The 21,477-nt window shown below is 30.2% G+C and overlaps 1 protein-coding gene across 21 annotated transcripts in view; it reads left to right on the top strand.

Annotated features, from left to right (window-relative positions):
- The window catches only part of LOC107997072 (homeobox protein extradenticle), a 62,137-nt gene that overhangs the window by 24,725 nt on the left and 15,935 nt on the right, over nt 1-21,477 (top strand). For 11 of the 21 annotated variants that reach the window (XR_009829331.1, XR_009829332.1, XM_017055456.3 and 8 more), the window contains exons 4-8: nt 6,924-7,180; nt 18,245-18,435; nt 18,548-18,683; nt 19,183-19,279; nt 21,051-21,238. Coding sequence is in view for 19 of the 21 variants with exons in the window: in XM_017055456.3 (XP_016910945.1) it covers nt 6,924-7,180; nt 18,245-18,435; nt 18,548-18,683; nt 19,183-19,279; nt 21,051-21,238 (869 nt within the window). In the remaining 2 variants the exon portion in view is untranslated. The remainder of the gene's footprint in view (nt 1-6,923; nt 7,181-18,244; nt 18,436-18,547; nt 18,684-19,182; nt 19,280-21,050; nt 21,239-21,477) is intronic. The other 10 variants (XM_062073437.1, XM_017055454.3, XM_062073435.1 and 7 more) reach the window with 1 other exon arrangement.

The raw sequence follows: 21,477 nt of genomic DNA, 5'->3' as shown, positions 1-21,477 counted from the left end.
TATAAGATATTTTCTATTACTGTTCATATATGAATAAATATATTGCATACTTTCCACGTCTTTTTTCAATCATTTTTCGAATAACTTTTCGAACTTATTTAATGGATGTACGTGAAAATGAATATTACGCGATATAAAAATCGTCTCACGCTAGATGTATCATTGGTGCAAAATACATAAAACCGACAAACGAATTTAGCTTTACATTTGTGCTTTCGCATAGATTTTCTAGCATAGAATTCACGTTTCAAATAAACGCCGGTTCCTGTGTCACGTTACCAACCCTGATAGAATCGATAGGGCCATTATTCAAGGCTCCGATTATACTCACACCACCGTCCATCCCTTATTAATTACAATTACTTCAATGTTTGCAAAAGGTAAAATTTGCAATTTCGGTTAATGTATTTTATCATGATATAAATTAACGTCGGTTAATTGCTTCCTATTTTTTTCCCCCGCCCTTTGCGTTTCAAGTCGATGTAAACGCAATTTACGAACAAATCGATTTCCTTTTTTTTATTTATTTATTTATTTGCTTTTGTACATTTGTCGGTTTATTTTATCTACGTACGATTTTATATGCATCCATGTATCACCTCGCGATTGTTCATTACGGTTTATCGGATTTTCTATGGCGCGAGTGTTGTAGATGCGTTCGTCGGCGGCAAAGATCTTTTTCATAAAAATATCGAAGGAATAATTGAAATCGTGAAATCAATGGTGGGAATAATGTGAATAGCGATTCAATTTGGCAATCTGTCTTCTCCTTGGTTTCTTAACGCATCACTGATTTGATTAATATAGCAGCAAGATATGAAATAGTGATCGTTAAAGTCTTACAGTACAAATAAATTAATATCATAAATCGTCCGCTTAAATTATTAGGGATTGTAAATCATTAGCAAGATGATCTTTGAATGAATCGTAATAATCGTTACGTATTTGAGAGACAGAGCAACTCGAGTCTTTTTTCGTCAACATTGATTTTAAAGTTGATTAAATAACAATTACAAATCTTTATCATAAAAGCGTGTATTTATCAGCATACAGTTGATGGACACGTTCACAAAAGTTAAATACCGACGAATTAATTTGCCTGTTGTTACAATATTAACAGATATGTATCTTCAATTTCTGATAAAATAATAAGATAAAGAGTATAAATATAATTTCAAAAAATTTAGATCAGATCTGGGTGCTAAAATTTTACTTTTGTAAATCCAACCAGTGTTCGGCCGATGAAAATTCAAACAAATTCAAACAAATCGCGAGATCCGTTTAAACCCATCGCTCAAAATCGAACCGAAGAATTATTTAACGTATCCGAATAAAATTTCCGTTTCCACGGTATCAGGTGGGATTTAACTCGCCTCCGCTCGGAGGATGCTTTTTAACCCCCTCTCCCTCCGGTGATTCCGCAGATGTCCCTTTTCTTCTCTATCTACTTTCATCGACCTTCCTCTTTCTATTTTCCCTTCCCTTCTCCCCTCCCCTCTTCTCTTTCTGTTTTCCTACGGTGAAAAGCGGGTAGCAGCCGACAACCCTTTGTTACCGTGCCTTATCTTAATTGCTTTCACGGGTTCCCGTTTAGATCAATACACACCAACGGCGGCGTTCCACCGCTGTTGCCGTGCCTCCACTCTTTCTCTCTCTCTTTCTCTCTCTACGGATCTAAATTATCCCAAGGGTTGTTTCGACGAGGGATTTTCGATTTTCTCTTTTCACCCTCTTCTCCCCTCGCCTCGTCCCTCCCCCGTGTACAGGCGGGAAACCTTGCATATTTTAGGACCGCTCGCCCCGAATCTCCTCGTCCACCTCGTGCTCGCTCAATCTGATTTATCGCGAGCACCAGATACGTTTTCTTATATATTTTTTCCCTTTTTTTTTTTTGGAGATATATCTCTCAAAGCCATTCCGTGGTAAGATTATCATTATTATGGAAATATATGGAGTTTTATTTATTTATTTATTTTTTTTTTCGAGTTTTTTTCAAGTTTCGAAGGGATGAATCTTTTCTGTACTTTTATAATTTTTAGATCGTGTATTTTAAAATCGACGAATCTTCGAAAGAATGCGAAGAAGATCAAATTCTCCAAACTTTGGATAGTTTTGGATGTATAAACATATACAAGATATACATATACAGAGACAGAGAGAGAGAGAGAGAGAGAGGGAGAGAAAGAAATCTGACGACCCGCAGGAAGCGGATACACGAAACGGCGATAATCTGGACGATTTTCTAAACGGCGCAAACTTTGTCCTCGTCGTTATGTAACAGGACGTGAATTAGTCGGGCAATTAGCTCGATCTTCAACGGGGTGTCATATTAATGTAGTTCGCTCGCTAACGACCCTCGACGAGCCGTTGTGTATATGCGGCTTTCTACGTTTTGTATGGCCGCGTGCGACGAATTCGCGTGTTGGGCCGACGGAAGATCTAGAAAGAGGGAGGGAGGGGGCGATAGAGAAAGAAAGAGGGAGGCTATGCGCGTTGGACTCGCGCTAGAGAGGAGAGCAGGGGGGGTGAAAAGGCAGACCGTCTCAGTCGTAAAATGTTAACTGCTAGTAAAACTGAGTTTACGCGCTTGTAAGGACCCCCGCAGGAGGTTAGCAGTCTTTGCGTCGTCGTGCCGACTCCCTCCACCCCTTACACCCCTTAATAGCCAGATTATTGCCCGTAAGCCACCCCCGATTACTTTCTTCCCGCTCGATACCCGAAAATAATTTTTCGCCCGAACGCTTAATTCTTCCTGCTCGCGATTTCGAATATCATTGTATCGTATGGACACAAATTTGAGTATTGCGATTTTTTTTTTTAACACTGTGTTTTTCGTTCTGAATCCGATATATATTCGATTTAGCAATTTCTTGTCGATTGTTAAATCGTGTGTTTGCATTAACTGTTGTTCTTTTGTTTAAATTGGCGAAGTATAAACTCGTGTTTCGAGTTGGATTTTATTTATTTTTTTTTTTTTTTTTGCAACAAATATTCAGATTTAAGTAAGTCTCATCACAGATGCTCGTCGATTGGTATTAAGATATTACGTACGTATAATCGAGGAAAATTAAATTTGCAATTAAATTTCGTTCACGCCTTTGAGTTTTATTAACGTAATGAAAAATATTGAAAATTACGAGTTCTAATTTCTTGGCCAAGGATTATGGATACATGATAATAGGCTTCGTCTTTTTCTTTCTTCTAGGAGGTATCGTCTGTCGATCGTTATTTTACGTCCATACATATTTAATCGATTTTTCATAAATAGGAAACGTTATTGCATTATGCTGATTACGTATATCATGTGCATTTATCCTTTTTTTTTTATTTAGAATTATTCATAAACAGGGAACGTAATAGTAGATAAGTATCGTAACGGTTGAAGTAATAACGTCTTATTACCTCTTGTCACGAAAATATAATCGACAACCAGGAAAATATTTCCTTTTCTGATGCATTTATTCATTAAACAACGGTCATCTATATTAATTTTTGGCCAAAAAAGAAATAAATAATCGATCAAGCACCGATGAAAAGAAGCGAAATTTCAATCATAAAAGGGATAAAGATACTTGGAAAAGACAATTTCGGAATCTATTTTAAAATTCAAATATATCCAACTTGTTCTTAATTTTTTGGATCGTGCCCAACTCGAATGTCTCAAAGATTTTTATACCCTTTTTAACGTGGTTGTCAACTATCTTTTCATTTGATATTAATAATGAATTCACGAATCCAATATTAATTGTACCTTAAAATATACTCAAATTTCTTCTCTACTACCCCTTTCTATGATCATCACAGTAGAGAAATACTTGTCCAAATCTCCAAAATATTTTTATTTTATTTTATTTCAGTAATTGAATTTTAATTTATAACGTTATTATTTTTTATTTTTTTAATTGATCGTGAATGAAAAAAAAGTTATTAGTGTTATGATTAACCATTATATTAACTAGATAAAAAAATAATCTAATTTTGAACTGCGATAATTGAGTCTCGCGATGCATCTTCTTTTCTTCCATAGATTTGTCTATATCTTACTAGATAAAAGTCTTCTTCTTCCATCGAATAAACGCAAGATAACGTCGATGGCTCGAGATCTTTTAACTTTCAATGGAGCAACTTCCTCCTTACGACGCCGCCATAAACGTACGTTTTATTTCGTTGCTTCCAACGATAGTGGCCGAAGGTTTTTCATTTTTAATTACCCACAGTAGCGTGAAAAGTTCCTGGCCGACGTACCACGGGCAACCAAGTTTTAACGATATCCTCCCGACTGTTGTTAACCTTCCTTTAAGTCGTTCTTGAAAACTGGAAACTACTCGTTTGCAAGATCTTACGTTATTCCGCATCCAATGGAATACTTTTTTCTAACTATCTCGCCAAGTTTAGCGAGGGATTGTTGAAGAAGAAGGCTATGAATCAACCCTTTATCACGACTTAAAAAGGATTGAAAAATATCAAAGGTATTTTCAAACATTTGTGAGGAAGATTGATAATTGTATAAACAGACAAATCGTGACGTGTTGATCTGGAATAAGTGCGATTATTACCTATTAATACTAGATAATTAGATGTCTTCATTACCCTGTGTGTTCTTACTTCATTTGAACTTGAAAAAGATCGATGTAAAGATAAAATTAGATTGAGATAATTGAGATTTATAATTACATTTTGATATTTTATTATATTGGAAGATGATGATAATATTAGATTTGATAGTTTGCGCGCAATCATCAGGCATGCACATATCGATTCTCGTTCGAGAATTTAAGGAGTGAATTTCTTAAAAACATTATCTATGAATTATGTGAAATTGATAAATTTTTAACAATTTCTTTTTAATCTAACGTAAAATAACCTCTTGCAACAGACCTTAAATTTTTTATGCTTAAGAACTCCAAGACCTTCAATCTTCTAGGCTTAAGAGCATACGACAAAAGTTTCTGAAAATGTTTCCTCCAAAACGATGAAAGAGAAAAAGAGAAGAGATTCGTTAACGAATAGAAAGATAGAGGGAGTTAGCGCGAGCCGTAACATCTTTCTCAAAGAAAACGGTTCCCCAGTGATCGACTTTGTGTCTTCACCCTTTCACTCGGCTCCCTGGAGGAATTTGAAACTTCAACCCCTTTTGCCGAGACTGCACCCCTAATTGTTACACTTCGTATAAATGCATTAGTTCCGCGCATTCGTTTCACGGTCCCACGAATCCCGGGCAACTTTCACACCCCTTCTTCGCCTCTCTTTCGTCTCTGGAGACTTTTTTTTTCCCCCGAGCTGCGAGGAAACGCGGTGCCTGGAGAGACAGAGGAAAAAAGTTCTAACGAATTTAAATTACGGCTCAAATAACCGCAAATGTGATTAATTCAATTCTCAAATCTCAGCCGAGGGGTTATACGATTGGGGTTACGTTGTACATTTGGAAAATGTACCGTGGTAAATTTTGAATTTTGGACGAAAGCTGTGCTCCTTAACCTTTTTTATCCATGGATACTATTTAAATATTTTTAATCTTTTCCTATTCAAGTTTTAAAATTTAAATCTGTGATATATCAACTTGGGATAAAAATTTGGGAACTTCCCTTTGTCATCATCTTTGTCATTCCTAAAAATTGTCTTCGATAATAACATCTTACACTTTGAATAAATATGAAATACATCGCGAGAAAGAATTCCTTTTGTCAAATTCAGATTTTTAAAAGCAACGCTTTATTTATTATCAGAATAACAAAAGAAAGAATTTCATTTTTTTCTTTTCTACCATTCTTATTCCATCGACAATTGTATCCATTCACCTTTTTCCCCCCTTTCTGGGACAACCACGTTCCCTTTTCAGTCTAGCAAGCTTCCTTTGAAAATGGTTACTTTTAAGCCTTGCTCTTTGTCCCGGCCAACTTTCCCGCTCGACAAACAACAATAACAACAACAACACACTCGTCGCTATTTAAAATCGCGAGAAGAATAATCGGTTCCGTGGGGAGGAAGTATATATCTCGCGGCAGTTTGCACGAGTTTCCACGGGCTGTCGTTCATCCCCCTCGTCGTGCTTACTCGTGCGTGCACGTGTTGGTTTATGTATCAAGGAGGGGCGGTGAAAACTGTCGAAAGATGCATCTTCCTGGAAGAGCTGTGACACGAGGCGGGCAAGGAAGAGGAGGAAAGAGAAAGTGGTTCCCTCGCTCTCTGCGGTTTTATGGGTCGTCCAGCTCCATCATGCGCCGTAAAAGTACAATAAAACCGGTGTCACACCGTGGAAAAACTACCCCGTTTCTAAAGCACTGCGTGCATCGGTCCTTAAGACAAAAGGAGCGAGAGGATCGATAGACTTGGATGAAGATACGAGCGGGCATCGAAGTAAAATTGATTCTTTTATGATGGAGAATTTTTTATCAACCTACGCCCTTCTCTCTCAGTGATTTTCGAACTTTTTTTTTTGCGCCATTCTGGAAACTAATTATTCAAATGTTAAGCAGTTATATATTTTATTCAGGCGATTTATAAAATAAAATTTTTTTTTTAAGGAAAGTTTTATTATATTTATGATTTATGGTAATTTGTAAATAAGAAATTTAATATTCTTGAAATAATAGTTATTTTATATTGCTTTCTTCTAATTTGTATATACGAAAAAATCTTAAGTACACCTGTGTAGTTTTATCATTGTCTTAGATCAGAAGATTTTTTTTTTGAATTTGTCATTTCTTTTGTCCTATTTTATTTATTTTATTCCATACGAGTACTCGATCGTCGTATTCTCTTAATTTTTATCATATCAAATAGATTTTAATCACCGATAAATATATAAATATTATTATTTACAAATATTATTATCGGACAATGATTAAGCGTTCGTTAAAATTTCTCCAATCGTTAATTCGTTACTCGAATTAATATTTTTTTCCTAATCTTTGTTGTTCCAGTGCTATCTTTAAGAAATACTCAGGAAGAGGAACCACCGGATCCCCAATTAATGAGGTTGGATAACATGTTGATCGCGGAGGGTGTTGCTGGACCGGAAAAGGGTGGCGGTGCTGGAGCGGCGGCCTCTGCAGCGGCTGCAGCCGCTGCTGGAGGACCACCTGGACAACCTGACAATGCGATCGAACATTCGGATTACAGAGCCAAGCTTGCCCAAATTAGACAGATTTATCATCAAGAGTTGGAGAAATACGAACAGGTTTGTAAATCTATCTTTTCTTTGCCAAATTTATGACATTGGTAGAATTTATTCGTTTAAATACGTGGATAGGAGAGAATAAAATATAAATACATCGAAGATACATCTTGATGATATATAAATATTAAATATTTCATATTTCCTATGATTTTGCACACTTCGATTAATGTTTTCCTAAGATTTACGTCCATTCTCCTTGACATGTATGCGATATTTACTTTGTATTCTATTTTTATGGAATTCCAATTTATTGACAGAAATTAAAAGTAAATAACAGTGTTAATAAAATCTGAAAATTTTCTTTGTCTATTTGAAGAAACTTATTGCCTATTAATATGTTATGTTAATTCTATCTTTCTATATTATTTTTAATTAATTGATCTTAATTTGTCCTAAGAAAACAAAGAAGACAAATATTTTAATCGAATAAGACAGTGTTCTCAATGGTTCGCTTAAATTCGATTAAATTCATAAAAAAAGAAAAAGAAAAGAGTAAAATGTTTGCGAATAATCCGATGATGATCGAATCGATATGCAGTTTTTGTGCAGAATTTTTTTTTCCTGCCCCTAGAGCAACGCGATAAAGGGCCAGTTAAGAGTAGTGGCAGGGAACCAGACTCGTCTCTGTTCGACGATTTGCGTGCTAATGAACCGACTCGCGCTAAGTAAAATCTCGCGTGTCGGCCAACCAGAGAGTTGTATCGCGAACTGCGGATCTCTTTAATGCCAGCAAATTCCCTATGGGCTATTGTGTGTTTCGCGGTCGAAATTCAACGAAATTGTAAAACTTTACAATTACCTACGTCTCTACGTGTTATATATATATATATTTTTATAAAGCAAGAGATATTTTCTATCTACTTCTATTTAGTTATAACTTGTTAACTTGCCTGATTCCTTCTCACAAGTATCTTTTGTTTACAGATTATTAAAATCATTCTTGCGGTTTGATAGATCAAAGAAGAAGGTTTGAAGTCTAATACGTATTTAATATAAATCAAATTCAGAAACGAAAAGGATTTATATCATATTTAAATTATTTTATTTTACTTATTTATTTTTATTAATTATTAATAAACAATATTTTCTTTATTATTTAATCATAAAGTTTGAGCTTTTTATTGAGATTTATAGAAATATTCAAACTTTTCCCTTAAAACCATAACTTTTTATTGTTATTATTATTGTTTCATATGAATGATATAATTTTATATATGAATGATATAATGGATATCAATGGAATTGGATTCTTAAATTATTCAATTGTTTCGAATTTTTATAAGAATATCTATATATTCAAAATTAAAATCTGTTATTATTTTAAATTTAGCTGTGTAATGTTTCCATTCCGATATACATTTGATATTAGTAAACATAATATAATGATCTTGATGTTCAATTCTTTATTTGTATTTATTAAACGTATTTATTAAATATTTGAAAATTCTTGATAGCTTGGTATTCATTTCAATAATTTTTGTCGATATAATATTTATTTATTTTATAAGAGAAATATATAATCATGTATAATTAATGATCCCAAAATGTATAATTAACGTGGCACGTGTATATATATTTTCATAGGTGAAGAAATATAAGAAGAAAGTAAATTAAAGAAAATCTTATATTCGTAGAAAATGCGATATTATACATTAAACGTACATGATACTATATTAGAAAGTGAATCAAATAAATGAAATAATTATATAAATAAACTGAAATAAATTGAAATTGCTACATATTTGATATGCGCCTATCTTTCTCAATTAGACTCTATGCATACGAATTGTATAATTATATATGTAAGAATCAATTTCAAACATTTATTTTAAGTGAAAATTATTAAAATTTTGAAACTATTTTACCAATGTTTGATTCTACTTGAAAGATATATATCTATATTTTCTTTGCTTTTAAATTTATAATATATAATTATGATATAATTATTTTTGACTTTATTTGCAACTTGGTCCAAATCGCTAACGGTGTTCATAGATTTTTCACCCGAGTTATTTTGCATTTCCAGTTCCAATTGCGAAAAATACATTATTTATCACGAGCAAACACCACAAACGCATATTCAATTCCTTCTTCATTAATATGCACGCGCGATTAAAACGAAAAGCATCGATGGCTTGTACAACGCGCACGATCCCCCCTCCCACATACTTATCAACGATAAAACCATATAATTCTTTTTAACGCCTCTCATGTTTTCCCTTCCTTTCGCATACTTTCCAAATAACCGTGTGCCCGTCACTCGTATACCTCGTGTATTCGCTATACATAAATACCGAATCGCTCGCACACGCTAGTTCAGCGAAAAAAGAGAGAGAGAGAGAGAGAGATAGAATAAACAGAGCGATCGTTGGAAAAGAAGAGAGAATGAGAGAGAGAGAGAGCGCTTTAATTGCCACACCCGTTTCAACCCTATATTTCACCGTATGTCAGCGGTCTTGATGTTTCCCCGCAGTAAATACGCACACCCTTGCTTTGAGGTCCACCGACGTGTATATGCATGCGTGTGGAAATTCTTTGTAGACGCAACAATATGGTTCGTGTGTCGAGAGGTATGCATTCGCGTGCATATACGTTGGTGAAACTGCAGTTACCAAGGGTAGTTGACGCTCTATCGATAAGCCTGGCCATTAACAAGTTTTAACCCCGTTCTTTTTTTTCTCTCTTTCTCTCCCTTCATCTAAGAGTCAAACAGAGCAGAGTATCGAGTCGGTGATTTCGTTTTACTTTTCATTCTCCGGTTTTTCTTTTAACGTTCAACGACACGGCTGATCTTTTATCCCTTTATCCCAGATTAAATTCATTTCGTTTTTCGAGATAACGTCAGAGCGAGATTCACCGAGCGAAATAAAATCCATTTTTGTTTTTTTTTTTCCTTTTTATTTATTTATTTTTTTTTTATATCATGACTCTATTCATACAGCGCTCGTGATTGTTATTTAAACGAACAACCATTGTATACGTACAATCGTTGTTCGAGATTGGTTGTTTCGGATAGACCATGGTTGCACAGTTTGGCGAGGCTGGATAATACAATGTTTCGAGTTTTGGCTGGAAATATATTGCCGCGCTTAAAAGTAACGTTATTACGGTTGATATCGTCGTGGCCAAAAGTTTTATCATAACCGAAATTTACTATTCAAACTCTACGGGGTGGCCGGAGTCACTGCATTAGGGTGAACGTCTGCCTGACTATGCAAAATAGCGTGACAAGTACGAGAATAGAACCGCATCGAGTTTTACGAGATCGCGTGATCACGGCCAACAAACATCGTCTGGCATGAATCTTACTGGTGCATACACTCTTTTATTCTGTACGATTTTTAATGGATACAGATTTCAACTTTTTCTCTGCTTGATGTGTCTGCTCGTCTTCTAATTATCATTTCTTCCCAAGTTTGAAGGAATCAAAACATTTCTTTCGAGAGACTATTCGTGAAATCATTTCAAATATCTTCATTTCAAAAATAAAATTAATGTGAAATCAATAATTTGTATAATTTTTAGAAATTTCGAAATTGATCGAAATTGTTCAAATCGTAAAATCACTTAATCTTTAATAATGCTATTACTTTGAAATCATATACGTTAAATTTTTTAATATAAAGCATCATAACAAAATCATATGAAATCACTTCAGTTTGTTTCTTTTGAATAACTTTTCAATTACTTTTATTCTATAGGCCAATATTGATAATAGTCTTTTCCGTTTTTCCGAGATTCAACTAGTCTTTACTCATGTGACCATCATAATTTGGCATAATAATGATCACAAACAATACATTTGAAAATTTCCGCAAACAGTAAATTCGATTATATAAGAAAGCGAACTGTCGTATATTGTGGTAACCACAGAACCGCGGCAGACGTAACCGCGACCAGGTATATTTAGCAACGTGCAGGTTGGAATTTCGATAACACTCGCGAGCCAAAAGCTTCGTGGTGCTATATCCTCGAAATACGTGTGCACTTATTAATAGTGTGAACCGCAACAAAATTAGAGCCACCATGAGAAATCTTATTTTCCATAAAGAAAGATTAACGATTGTTACCGAAGTATTTGTCGGTTTTGCTATTTTAAGTGATCCATTTCAAGATTTTATAACGTAGATGAAGAAACAAAATGTCAATTTTCGTTTTTTTTACAATAGTAAAAAAAAATTTCAAAAATAAATAAAATATTTATTTCAATCTATATTTATTTATATGCACTAATATTTTTATCATATAATATTATATTTTAATATCATCTTTCTAACCTAACACGCATATTTCGATCGTCTTTCATATACTCTCACTTTTCCATTTATATCTTACTCAATATAAGTTTTTTTCGTATAATTTTGTATGGTCTCGTTCAATCTCGTTTTGTATTATAATTATTAACGATCTATAATTTTTTTCAAGATTTTATAACAAACATAAAGAAAAAAGTCTTGTCAATTTTGGTCTTTTTTTATAAGAGCAGGAAAAAATTTGAATCAAAGAAACTATATTTATTACACTAATAATTTTAATTTATATTTATTACACTATATTTATTACACTAATAATTTTATTTTAATATTATTTAATATAACTAATAATTATTTTAATTTATAATAATATTGTATTCTATCGTTCTTTTAATTTTATACACAATTTTCATTCGTCTTCCATGACACTTCTTTATTTTTTCACCTATATCTTACTCATTATAAGTTTCTTTCTATAATAATGTACGGTTTCGTTCATTCTCGTTCATTCTTTGTTATATATCTAATAGTCTTCAATTTTTCTCAAGATTTTATAACGAATATGAAGGAACAAGTCTTGTCAATTTTCGTTTAATTTTAATTTTTTTTTATATGAGCAGGAAAAATTTGAAATAAATAAATTATATATTTATTTTAATTGATATTTATTTATTGTACTAATCTTCTCTTAATATTTTTATTTTAATATAATAATATTGTATTCTATCGTTTTTCTAATTTCATGTACAATTATCGTTCGTCTTCCATGATTGATTTACTTTTTCATCTATATCTTACTCATTATAAGTTTCTTCCTAAAATCATGTACAGTCTCATTTATTCTCGTTCTGTTTTATATATTTAACGATTTTCAATTTTTTTCAAGATTTTATAACAAACATAAAGAAAAAAGTCTTGTCAATTTTAGTCTTTTTTTATAAGAGCAGGAAAAAATTTGAATCAAAGAAACTATATTTATTACATTATTTATTTTAATTTATATTTATTACACTATATTTATTACACTAATAATTTTATTTTAATATTATTTAATATAACTAATAATTATTTTAATTTATAATAATATTATATTCTATCGTTCTTTTAATTTTATACACAATTTTCATTCGTCTTCCATGACACTTTATTTTTTCACCTATATCTTACTCATTATAAGTTTCTTTCTATAATAATGTACGGTTTCGTTCATTCTCGTTCATTCTTTGTTATATATCTAATAGTCTTCAATTTTTCTCAAGATTTCATAACGAATATGAAGGAACAAGTCTTGTCAATTTTCGTTTAATTTTAATTTTTTTTTATATGAGCAGGAAAAATTTGAAATAAATAAATTATATATTTATTTTAATTGATATTTATTTATTGTACTAATCTTCTCTTAATATTTTTATTTTAATATAATAATATTGTATTCTATCGTTTTTCTAATTTCATGTACAATTATCGTTCGTCTTCCATGATTGATTTACTTTTTCATCTATATCTTACTCATTATAATCTTACTCATTTCTTCCTAAAATCATGTACAATCTCATTTATTCTCGTTCTGTTTTATATATTTAACGATTTTCAATTTTTCTTAAGATTTTGTAACGAACATAAAGAAACAAATCTTGCCAATTTTTATCTCTTTCTATTATAGCATATTTGAATTAAATGAACTATATATTTATTTTATTGCACTTAACACTAATTATATTTTAATATTAATAATTTTATTTTAATATATTAATATTATATTCAGTCGTTTTCTAATTATACATCCTTTTTGATTGTTTTCCATGGCACTTACTTTTTCACCTTTATTCTTACTCATTATAGGTTTCTTCCTATAATAATGTACGGTTTCATACATTCTCATTCTCTATATATTTAACGATCTTCAATTTTTCTTAAGACTTTATAACGTACATAAAGAAATAAATCTTATCAATTTTTTTTAAAAGAACAAGGAAAAATTTGAATTAAACAAACTATACATTTATTTTAATTTATATTTATTTTATCGCATTTAATACTAATCATATTTTAATACTCAATAATTTTATTTTAATATAATAATATTATATTCTATCGTTTTTCTAATTTCACACACAATTTTCAGTCGTCTTCCATGACACTCATTTATATTTACCTATATCTTACTCATTATAGGTTTCTTTTTATAATCATGTACAGTTTCATTCATTCTCGTTCTTTGTTATATATTTAATTATCTTTATTTTTTCTTAAGATTTTATAACGTACATGAGAAATGTCTTGTCAATTTTCATTAATTTTTTTTACAAGAGTAGGAAAAAATTTGAATTAAATAAACTATTTATTTATTTTAATTGATATTTATTTATTGTACTGAACACTAATTTTCTTTTGATATTTTTATTTTAATAATATTATGTTCTATTAATAATATTGTAATATTCTATTAATATATTCTATTGTTTTTCTAATTTCATATACAATTTTCACTCATCTTCCATGATATTTATATTTTCACCTATATCTTACTCATTATAGGTTTCTATGATCATGTATAGTCTCATTCATTCTCGTTCTATTTTATTTACTTAACGGTCTTCAATTTTTCTTAAGATTTTATAATGAACATGAAGAAACAAGTCTCGTCAATTTTCGCCTTTTTTTTACAATAGCAAGGAAATATTTTAATTAAATAAACTGTATATTTATTTTAATTTATATTTATTCATTACACTTAATATAAATTTTAATTTAGTAATAATAATTTCACTTTAATATAATAATATTCTATTATCGTCTTTCTAATTTCATATTTTTCGTTTGTCTTTTATGAAACTCACTCACTTTTCTATCTAAATCTATATCTTATTTATTATAAATTTCTGTCTATAATCATGTATGGTTTCATTCATTTTTGTTCTTTGTTATATATTTTATGATTTTTAATTTTGCTTGATGATTTTCTAATGAACATGAAGAAACCCGTCTTGTCAATTTTCGTTTTTTTTTTACCAGAGCAGGAAAAATTGGAATTAAATAAACTATATATTTATTTTAATTTTTACTTATTTATTGCACTTAACATAATTTTATTTTAATATTAATAATTTTATTTTAATATAATAATATTTTATTATATTGTTTTTCTATTTCACATGTCCTTTTTGCACGTCTTCCATAACATTTACTTAATTTTTCATCTATACTTTACTCATTTTAGGTTTCTTTCTATAATCATGTACGGTTTCATTCATTTTCGTTCTTTGTTATATATTTAACGATCTTTAATTTTGCTTAATTATTTTCTATCGAACATAAAAGAACAAGTTTTGTAAATTTTCGTCTTTTTTTACAATAGCAAGGAAATAGTTGAATTATAAATAAACTCTATATTTATTTTAACCTATATTTATATATTAAATAATTTTATTTTAATACCAATAGTAGTTTTACTTTAATATAATATTGTATCCTATCGATTTTCTAATTTCATATTTTTCATTCGTTTTCTATGACAATCACTCACTTTTTTACTTGTACTTTATTTATTGTACATTTTTACCTATAATTATATATTTATACATTCATACATTTTCAATCTGTATTACATATTTAACCATCTTTATTTTTTCGTAAGATCTTATAACGTACATGAAGGAACAAGTCTTGTCAATTTTCGTTAATTTTTGTACAAAAGCAGGAAAAATTTGAATTAAATAAATTATAAATATATTTATTTTAATTTATATTTATTTATACTAATAATTTTATTTTAATATAATAATATTATATTCTATCGTTTTTAATTTCACACGCAATTTTCGTCTTCCATGACACTTCTTTACCTTTTCACCTATATCTTACTCATTATAAGTTTCTTTCCATAATTATGTAGTTTTATTTATTTTTGTTCTTTGTTACAGTTTTTATAATATTTTACAGTTTTTAATTTTTTAATGTACATGAAGAAAGAAATCTTATCAATTTTTGTTTTTTTTACAATTGCAAGGAAATATTTGAATTAAATAAATTGTGTATTTATTTTAATCTACATTTATTTATCACACATAATATTAATCTTATTTTAATATTAATAATTTTATTTTAATATAATAATATTCTATCGTTTTTCTAATTTTATACGCAATTTTTTTGTCTTCCATGACACTTATTTACTTTTTTACCTATATTTTATTCATTATAGATTTTTTCCTATAATCGTGTATGGTCTCGTTCATTTTCGTTCTTTCTTATATATTTTATGATCTTTAATTTTGCTTGATGATATTTTAATGAACATGAAGAAACAAGTCTTGTCAATTTTTGTCTTTTTTTACAAAAGCACAGAAAAATTTGAATTCAATAAATTATATATTTATTTTAATTTTTATTTATTTATTGCACTTAATATTAATTTTATTTTAATATAATAATGTATTGTATCGTTTTTCTAATTTCACGTACAATTTTTGTTCGTCTTCCATGACACTCGTTTACTTTTTCACCTATATCTTACTCATTATAGATTTCTTCCTATAATCATGTACGGTCTCATTCATTCTTGTTCTTTGTTATATATTTAACAGTCTATAATTTTTCTCAAGATTTTATAACATAAAGAAACAAGTCTTATCAATTTTCGTCTTTTTTTATAATTTTATTTTTATTTTAGCAGGGAAAAATTTGAATCAAAGAAATTATATATTTATTTTAATTTATATTTATTTATTATATTAATAATTTTATTTTAATATTATTTTAATATAATTATTAATTATTTTAATTTATAATAATATTGTATTCTATCGTTTTTTAAATTTTCACGCAGTTTTCATTCGTCTTTCATGATTTTTCACCTATATCTTACTCTTTATAAGTTTTTCCCTACAATCATGTACGGTCTCATTCTCGTTCTATTATATATTTAACGATCTTCAATTTTTCTTTATTATATTAAAATTATTTTTGTGCTGGTATCTATCGTATATTATTACACAAATATTACAAATGTTATCTTTAATTATATTGCAGAAGAATTGTGATTTAAATAAATGTTATAATAAATTTATAATTGAAATTGAACAAGTTGCTCTTTGCTATAGATGTTTAACTTTTGTTTCATCTTCTATCGTTTAAAAATTCTATGGTAAGTATTTGTGTATGTCGTTATATTATGTATACAATGTAAATGTAGTATAACCTTTAAAAGTAGTAATTATAATATCAGTGTTTATATCATATTTATCACAAGTATCCATATGGTAAATGATTCAATTTTATTTACATATATGTTAAATAAGAATATATATATATCTTTTGAAACTTTAAAAATTGATATATATTTAATTTTCCAAAATCTTTTAAATTTATTTGTATTTTTATTTGTTTTTATTTCATATTCTATATATATAAAATTGGAAAACTCGAATAGATTATTGATAAAAAATTATATATTTATCTTATTTTGCATAAAAGTTTTGTAAAAACATAATGATAGTATCTTTAATAACAATCTATTATATTTTCCGAGTCGTATCTCGTATCGAACGGTGGATTCCAAAATCTGTATGATCAATTTTTACTGTATGATCAATTTTCATTCGATATTTGAAAGACAATACAGTATCCATCATCCATTCAAAAGATTCTCGCTACGAATATTCAAAAAAAAAAAAAAAAAAAAAAAAAAAATTCATATATTTTTGTTTGGACGATAATTTAAAAATTGGAGAAAAGTTCGTAAGGAAGGGCATAATTCTCTGCGGGTTTTCCATCCAATCCACCTACTCGAGATCGTCCCAAGCCCCTCGTCCTCGCGAACAGCAAGCCAGGAATGAAGCTGATCCACCCCACCAAGTTGGTGGTACGCCTCGTGCAAAGATAAAAGAGAGAAAGAGAGAGAGAGAGAGAGAGAGAGAGAGAGAGAGAGAGAGAGCGAAAAGGAAAGAAGGAAAGAAGAGAAACGAGGTAGATAGAAGAAAGACGAGGAAAGCGCCGGGGTATGGCGGCAGAGTGGAATCCATTTCGAAATTGCGAGCCACCCTGTCCGACTTCTCTCCCCAACCTCTTTCTTCTACCGCCTTCCCTCAGGAAAATCCACCCTCCTCCACACTCTTCTACCCTTGTTCTACGTCTTTCCTCTTTCTACCACTTTCCATTCTCCCTTTCCTCTTCGTGTCCTTTCCCTCGCTCCCTATCCGAAGGTAGCGTGCTCGTCTCGAATACTGATATCGAGCAAAGTCCTTTTTCCCTTAAACCGAGCAGCCACCAGGAATAATGCATTATACGTACGCGTCTTTCTTCTCGCTTTTTTACCCTCGATCGTCATAGGTTTCTCTTCTCTTTTTCTTCTTTCTTTTCTTTTTTTTTTCGTTTTCTGCTTCATTCTGCTTCTTCGAACGAATCATTTTTTCTTCATTTCCTTTTGCGGTTTTCATTCTTGCTTGAGAAACGTCACTCTTCATGCCAAGACGTTACTCTTTTCTTCGTAAGATATCTGAAGGAAGTTTACGAAATTTTTTTTGACGACATAATTTCTTATTTTTTTTTTTTTAATTGAGTACTTGTTGACGATTCTTGCTTGTGACTTTAAAACACTGAAGAATCGTAAGTAAGATAGGAAAATTAGAAAAGATATCATCAAACAAAAATATTTATATAAATACTTATGTTTAAATAACACTGTAATATAATAAAGTTAACATTCAACAAATCTTTCTTTTAATTCCTTACATAAAATTGCAAAGATTAAAGAAAAAGATCTTGAAGTAAAAGGAAAATAGCAACAAAATAAATTTGAATTCTTTTCCAGGCGTGTAACGAGTTCACAACTCATGTAATGAATTTATTGAGGGAACAAAGTCGTACCAGGCCAATCACGCCAAAAGAAATCGAGAGGATGGTTCAGATTATTCATAAGAAGTTCTCCAGCATTCAAATGCAACTGAAACAGTCTACCTGTGAGGCTGTGATGATTTTGAGGAGTCGATTCCTTGATGCAAGGCAAGTAGTCATCTGTAAAAATTAATCGTTGGATTTTTATTAATTTTAATTAATTTTTATTAATATGAAAAATAATTGGTGCAAAGAGAAAATAAATTACTTTTTATCACAGGCGTAAAAGACGAAACTTTAGCAAACAAGCCTCTGAAATTCTCAACGAGTATTTCTATTCACACCTGAGTAATCCATATCCAAGTGAAGAAGCTAAAGAAGAACTCGCACGAAAATGTGGAATCACCGTGAGTCAGGTAAAGTACAAGAAAATATCATTTTTCTACAATAATTTGAATTATTATTTTAAAATATCTGTTGTTAAGTTATTATTAATATACATTTCTGACTCATTAACATTAAAATTCTGGTTATGATCATTTTATTTCTTTTTTTATATTTTAATTTCATACTTTAGAATTTGAGAATGAATCATTCCATTTTTTATATTTTTATGCATACTCAACGTATCATTAAATAATATTTAATTAATTATGAAATTAATAAGAAAAAATTATTGAATGAATTTCATCTTAAATGTAAAATAATTTTTAAGATTTTTGTTTTTAACATTTTACAATATCAAGCTTTCTTTTTTTAAAAGATCTGCGTCTTCTCTATCTAATCGTTAATATATATTTAATGATTAATGATATTTTAAATATTGATAAGTATTGATAATTCTGATAATATTATTTTCAATATTAAATCTTTTTAAAAATTTCATAATGATTGCACCATTTATCTTGTTTGCAGGTTTCTAATTGGTTCGGCAACAAGAGGATACGCTACAAGAAAAACATAGGTAAAGCACAGGAGGAGGCGAACTTGTACGCAGCCAAAAAGGCAGCTGGTAAGTTCCGTCCTTCGCAAATGAGCGACGGGTGTTCCTTGAAGAGTTCGTTTCGATAACTTGAAAAATACCAATCAAAAATTCATGAATATTGTAATTTTATCTATCGAAAAATTCAATTATTCGATTATTCTTTTTACCATTCATGGAGCGTTGCTGAAGAAATGTCACGTAATCAATCAATAGATTGACGCACAATAGATTATATATTTAATGAACTCGTTAATTTTTTTGACTTCATCACGATTATTCCAACATCGAATCTGAACTTAGAAGGAAAAACAAATCACGTGGTATAATGGTTCTTCATTACCATAAATCATTACACGACTGAATTACTACTCATTGTTCAGTTCTGGCTATGCCATTATTATTGCACCTGACTTATAAATCTTTCAAGAGTAAACAAAATTATCGTTCGCAATTCTTAATCTTTTTTTTCTAGTATACAAAAAAAAATTCATTTAACTTTTTGCAATTAACATATTTTATCCATTTTAACATATCTCCTTTAATTATAACAATAGACGGGTTTTTTTCAATATCATCATTTTAATTCGTTTTTATTTAGATTTTTGCATTCTTGAGAAAAGAATGAAGAAAGAAAAATTCCATGGATATATCCTCTGAAAATTCTTCGCATTCGCACAACTTGCAATTACGCGTACTTTTCTTAACTACAGCGACGTCTCTTTATTTTAGAGGGCAAGGCGAGATATTTTTAACTTACTAATTATACTGAGAAAGGGGAAGCGAAAAATGAGAAGACGAGGATGAGGATACATGGGAAGGGCGATGAGATTCTCGCATTTCTTTCGACACCTTTCCTGTGTTTGTCTTTCCTTAGCAATGCTCTTTCTGGTAAACGTCTTTCCGTAATTAAAGAAACGGAATTTCAACGATAGTAGCGCCAACATTGGCGGATTCCTCGATATTTTGTTTCGAATAGCGAAAATGTTCTCACGTTTCAAAGTAAAAATTGCTTCTATTATGCTGGTACATAACTAAGCTAATTTCCACACGGATATTTAAAGCTTGATATTGTTTCCTGTACTTTGAATAATTTGAAAGTTGATTAAAAATTCGCTTTCAACCGATAATTCGTTCATTTTCTGCGGTATATTGAAAATCCAATGATACATTTGTCGATTTGATTGATCAGTGGCGTCTGTAATAAAAAATTTTGAGAAAGTTAAAATTTTGATACTCCATTATTAACTCTTTCTGGAAAATTTTTTCTTTTGATCATGAATATTGTAATTAATTTTTGAAATGGAATAATAAGCTGAAATGAAAAAATCAAAATTATATATTATATATTATTATATATTATTATTTTCCAGTAATGAATTAACTGAGTATAACTTGTAATAAATATTTCAAATCAAACATAGAGAAATAAATTTTTAATTAATTAATTTACTAAATATTTTTATTCACTATTAAAAATCAGGAATAATTTTTACTCCAATATGTAATCTCTATATTTCAATATTCCACCATTATATATCAATTATATTAAAAAAATCGTAACAATTTCACAATTTTCTTCTAATGTATCATGCTACTAATCTCGAAAAGATTAAAGATTAAAAATGACATCAAACCAAAAATCAGAATCAGCAACGCCACCGATTACGCAATTACAAAATTAAAAAATTAGAAACGAGTTTACTTACATTTTTTACGATAAACGAAATGTATCGGTGAAGCGGAAGAACTTAAAAAGACGCACCCTCGAATTTTGTATGCACCGCGATTGTTTCTACAGCAGCTTTTGCAGGAGCGTCGCCGTACAGTATGGGTGGTGCCAGCCAAGGCACCCCGACGCCGATGATGTCGCCGGCGCCACCTGGTGGCCCGCAAGACATGGCCGGATACGGGATGGGCATAAACGGTAGCGATTATGGCTCGCAACCGTACAACGACGGCTCGATGGGCTACGACCCTATGCACCAGGTAAACCACCACGACTTCTCATTTAAAATTAGATTTTCCCCCCTGTAGTCAGTGATCATTGCCTCGCTTTCTTCAATGCCCTCCTGCATTCTTTAGCATGTGCTAAATTTAATCTTAATAACGCTTAGACTCCGATTTTGAAGAATTTTTTTTCCAGCGGCTTCGAATGAATGGAAAGAGACGGCAAGATTTGTTCATTTTCATTTTTATGCGATATCATTATGGATGACGATTGATCA

This window comes from Apis cerana, linkage group LG3, assembly GCF_029169275.1.
Source record: "Apis cerana isolate GH-2021 linkage group LG3, AcerK_1.0, whole genome shotgun sequence".
NCBI lineage: Eukaryota > Metazoa > Arthropoda > Insecta > Hymenoptera > Apidae > Apis > Apis cerana.
The sequence above is the reverse complement of the archived record's forward strand: the minus strand, read 5'-3'. Positions and strand labels throughout refer to the sequence as shown.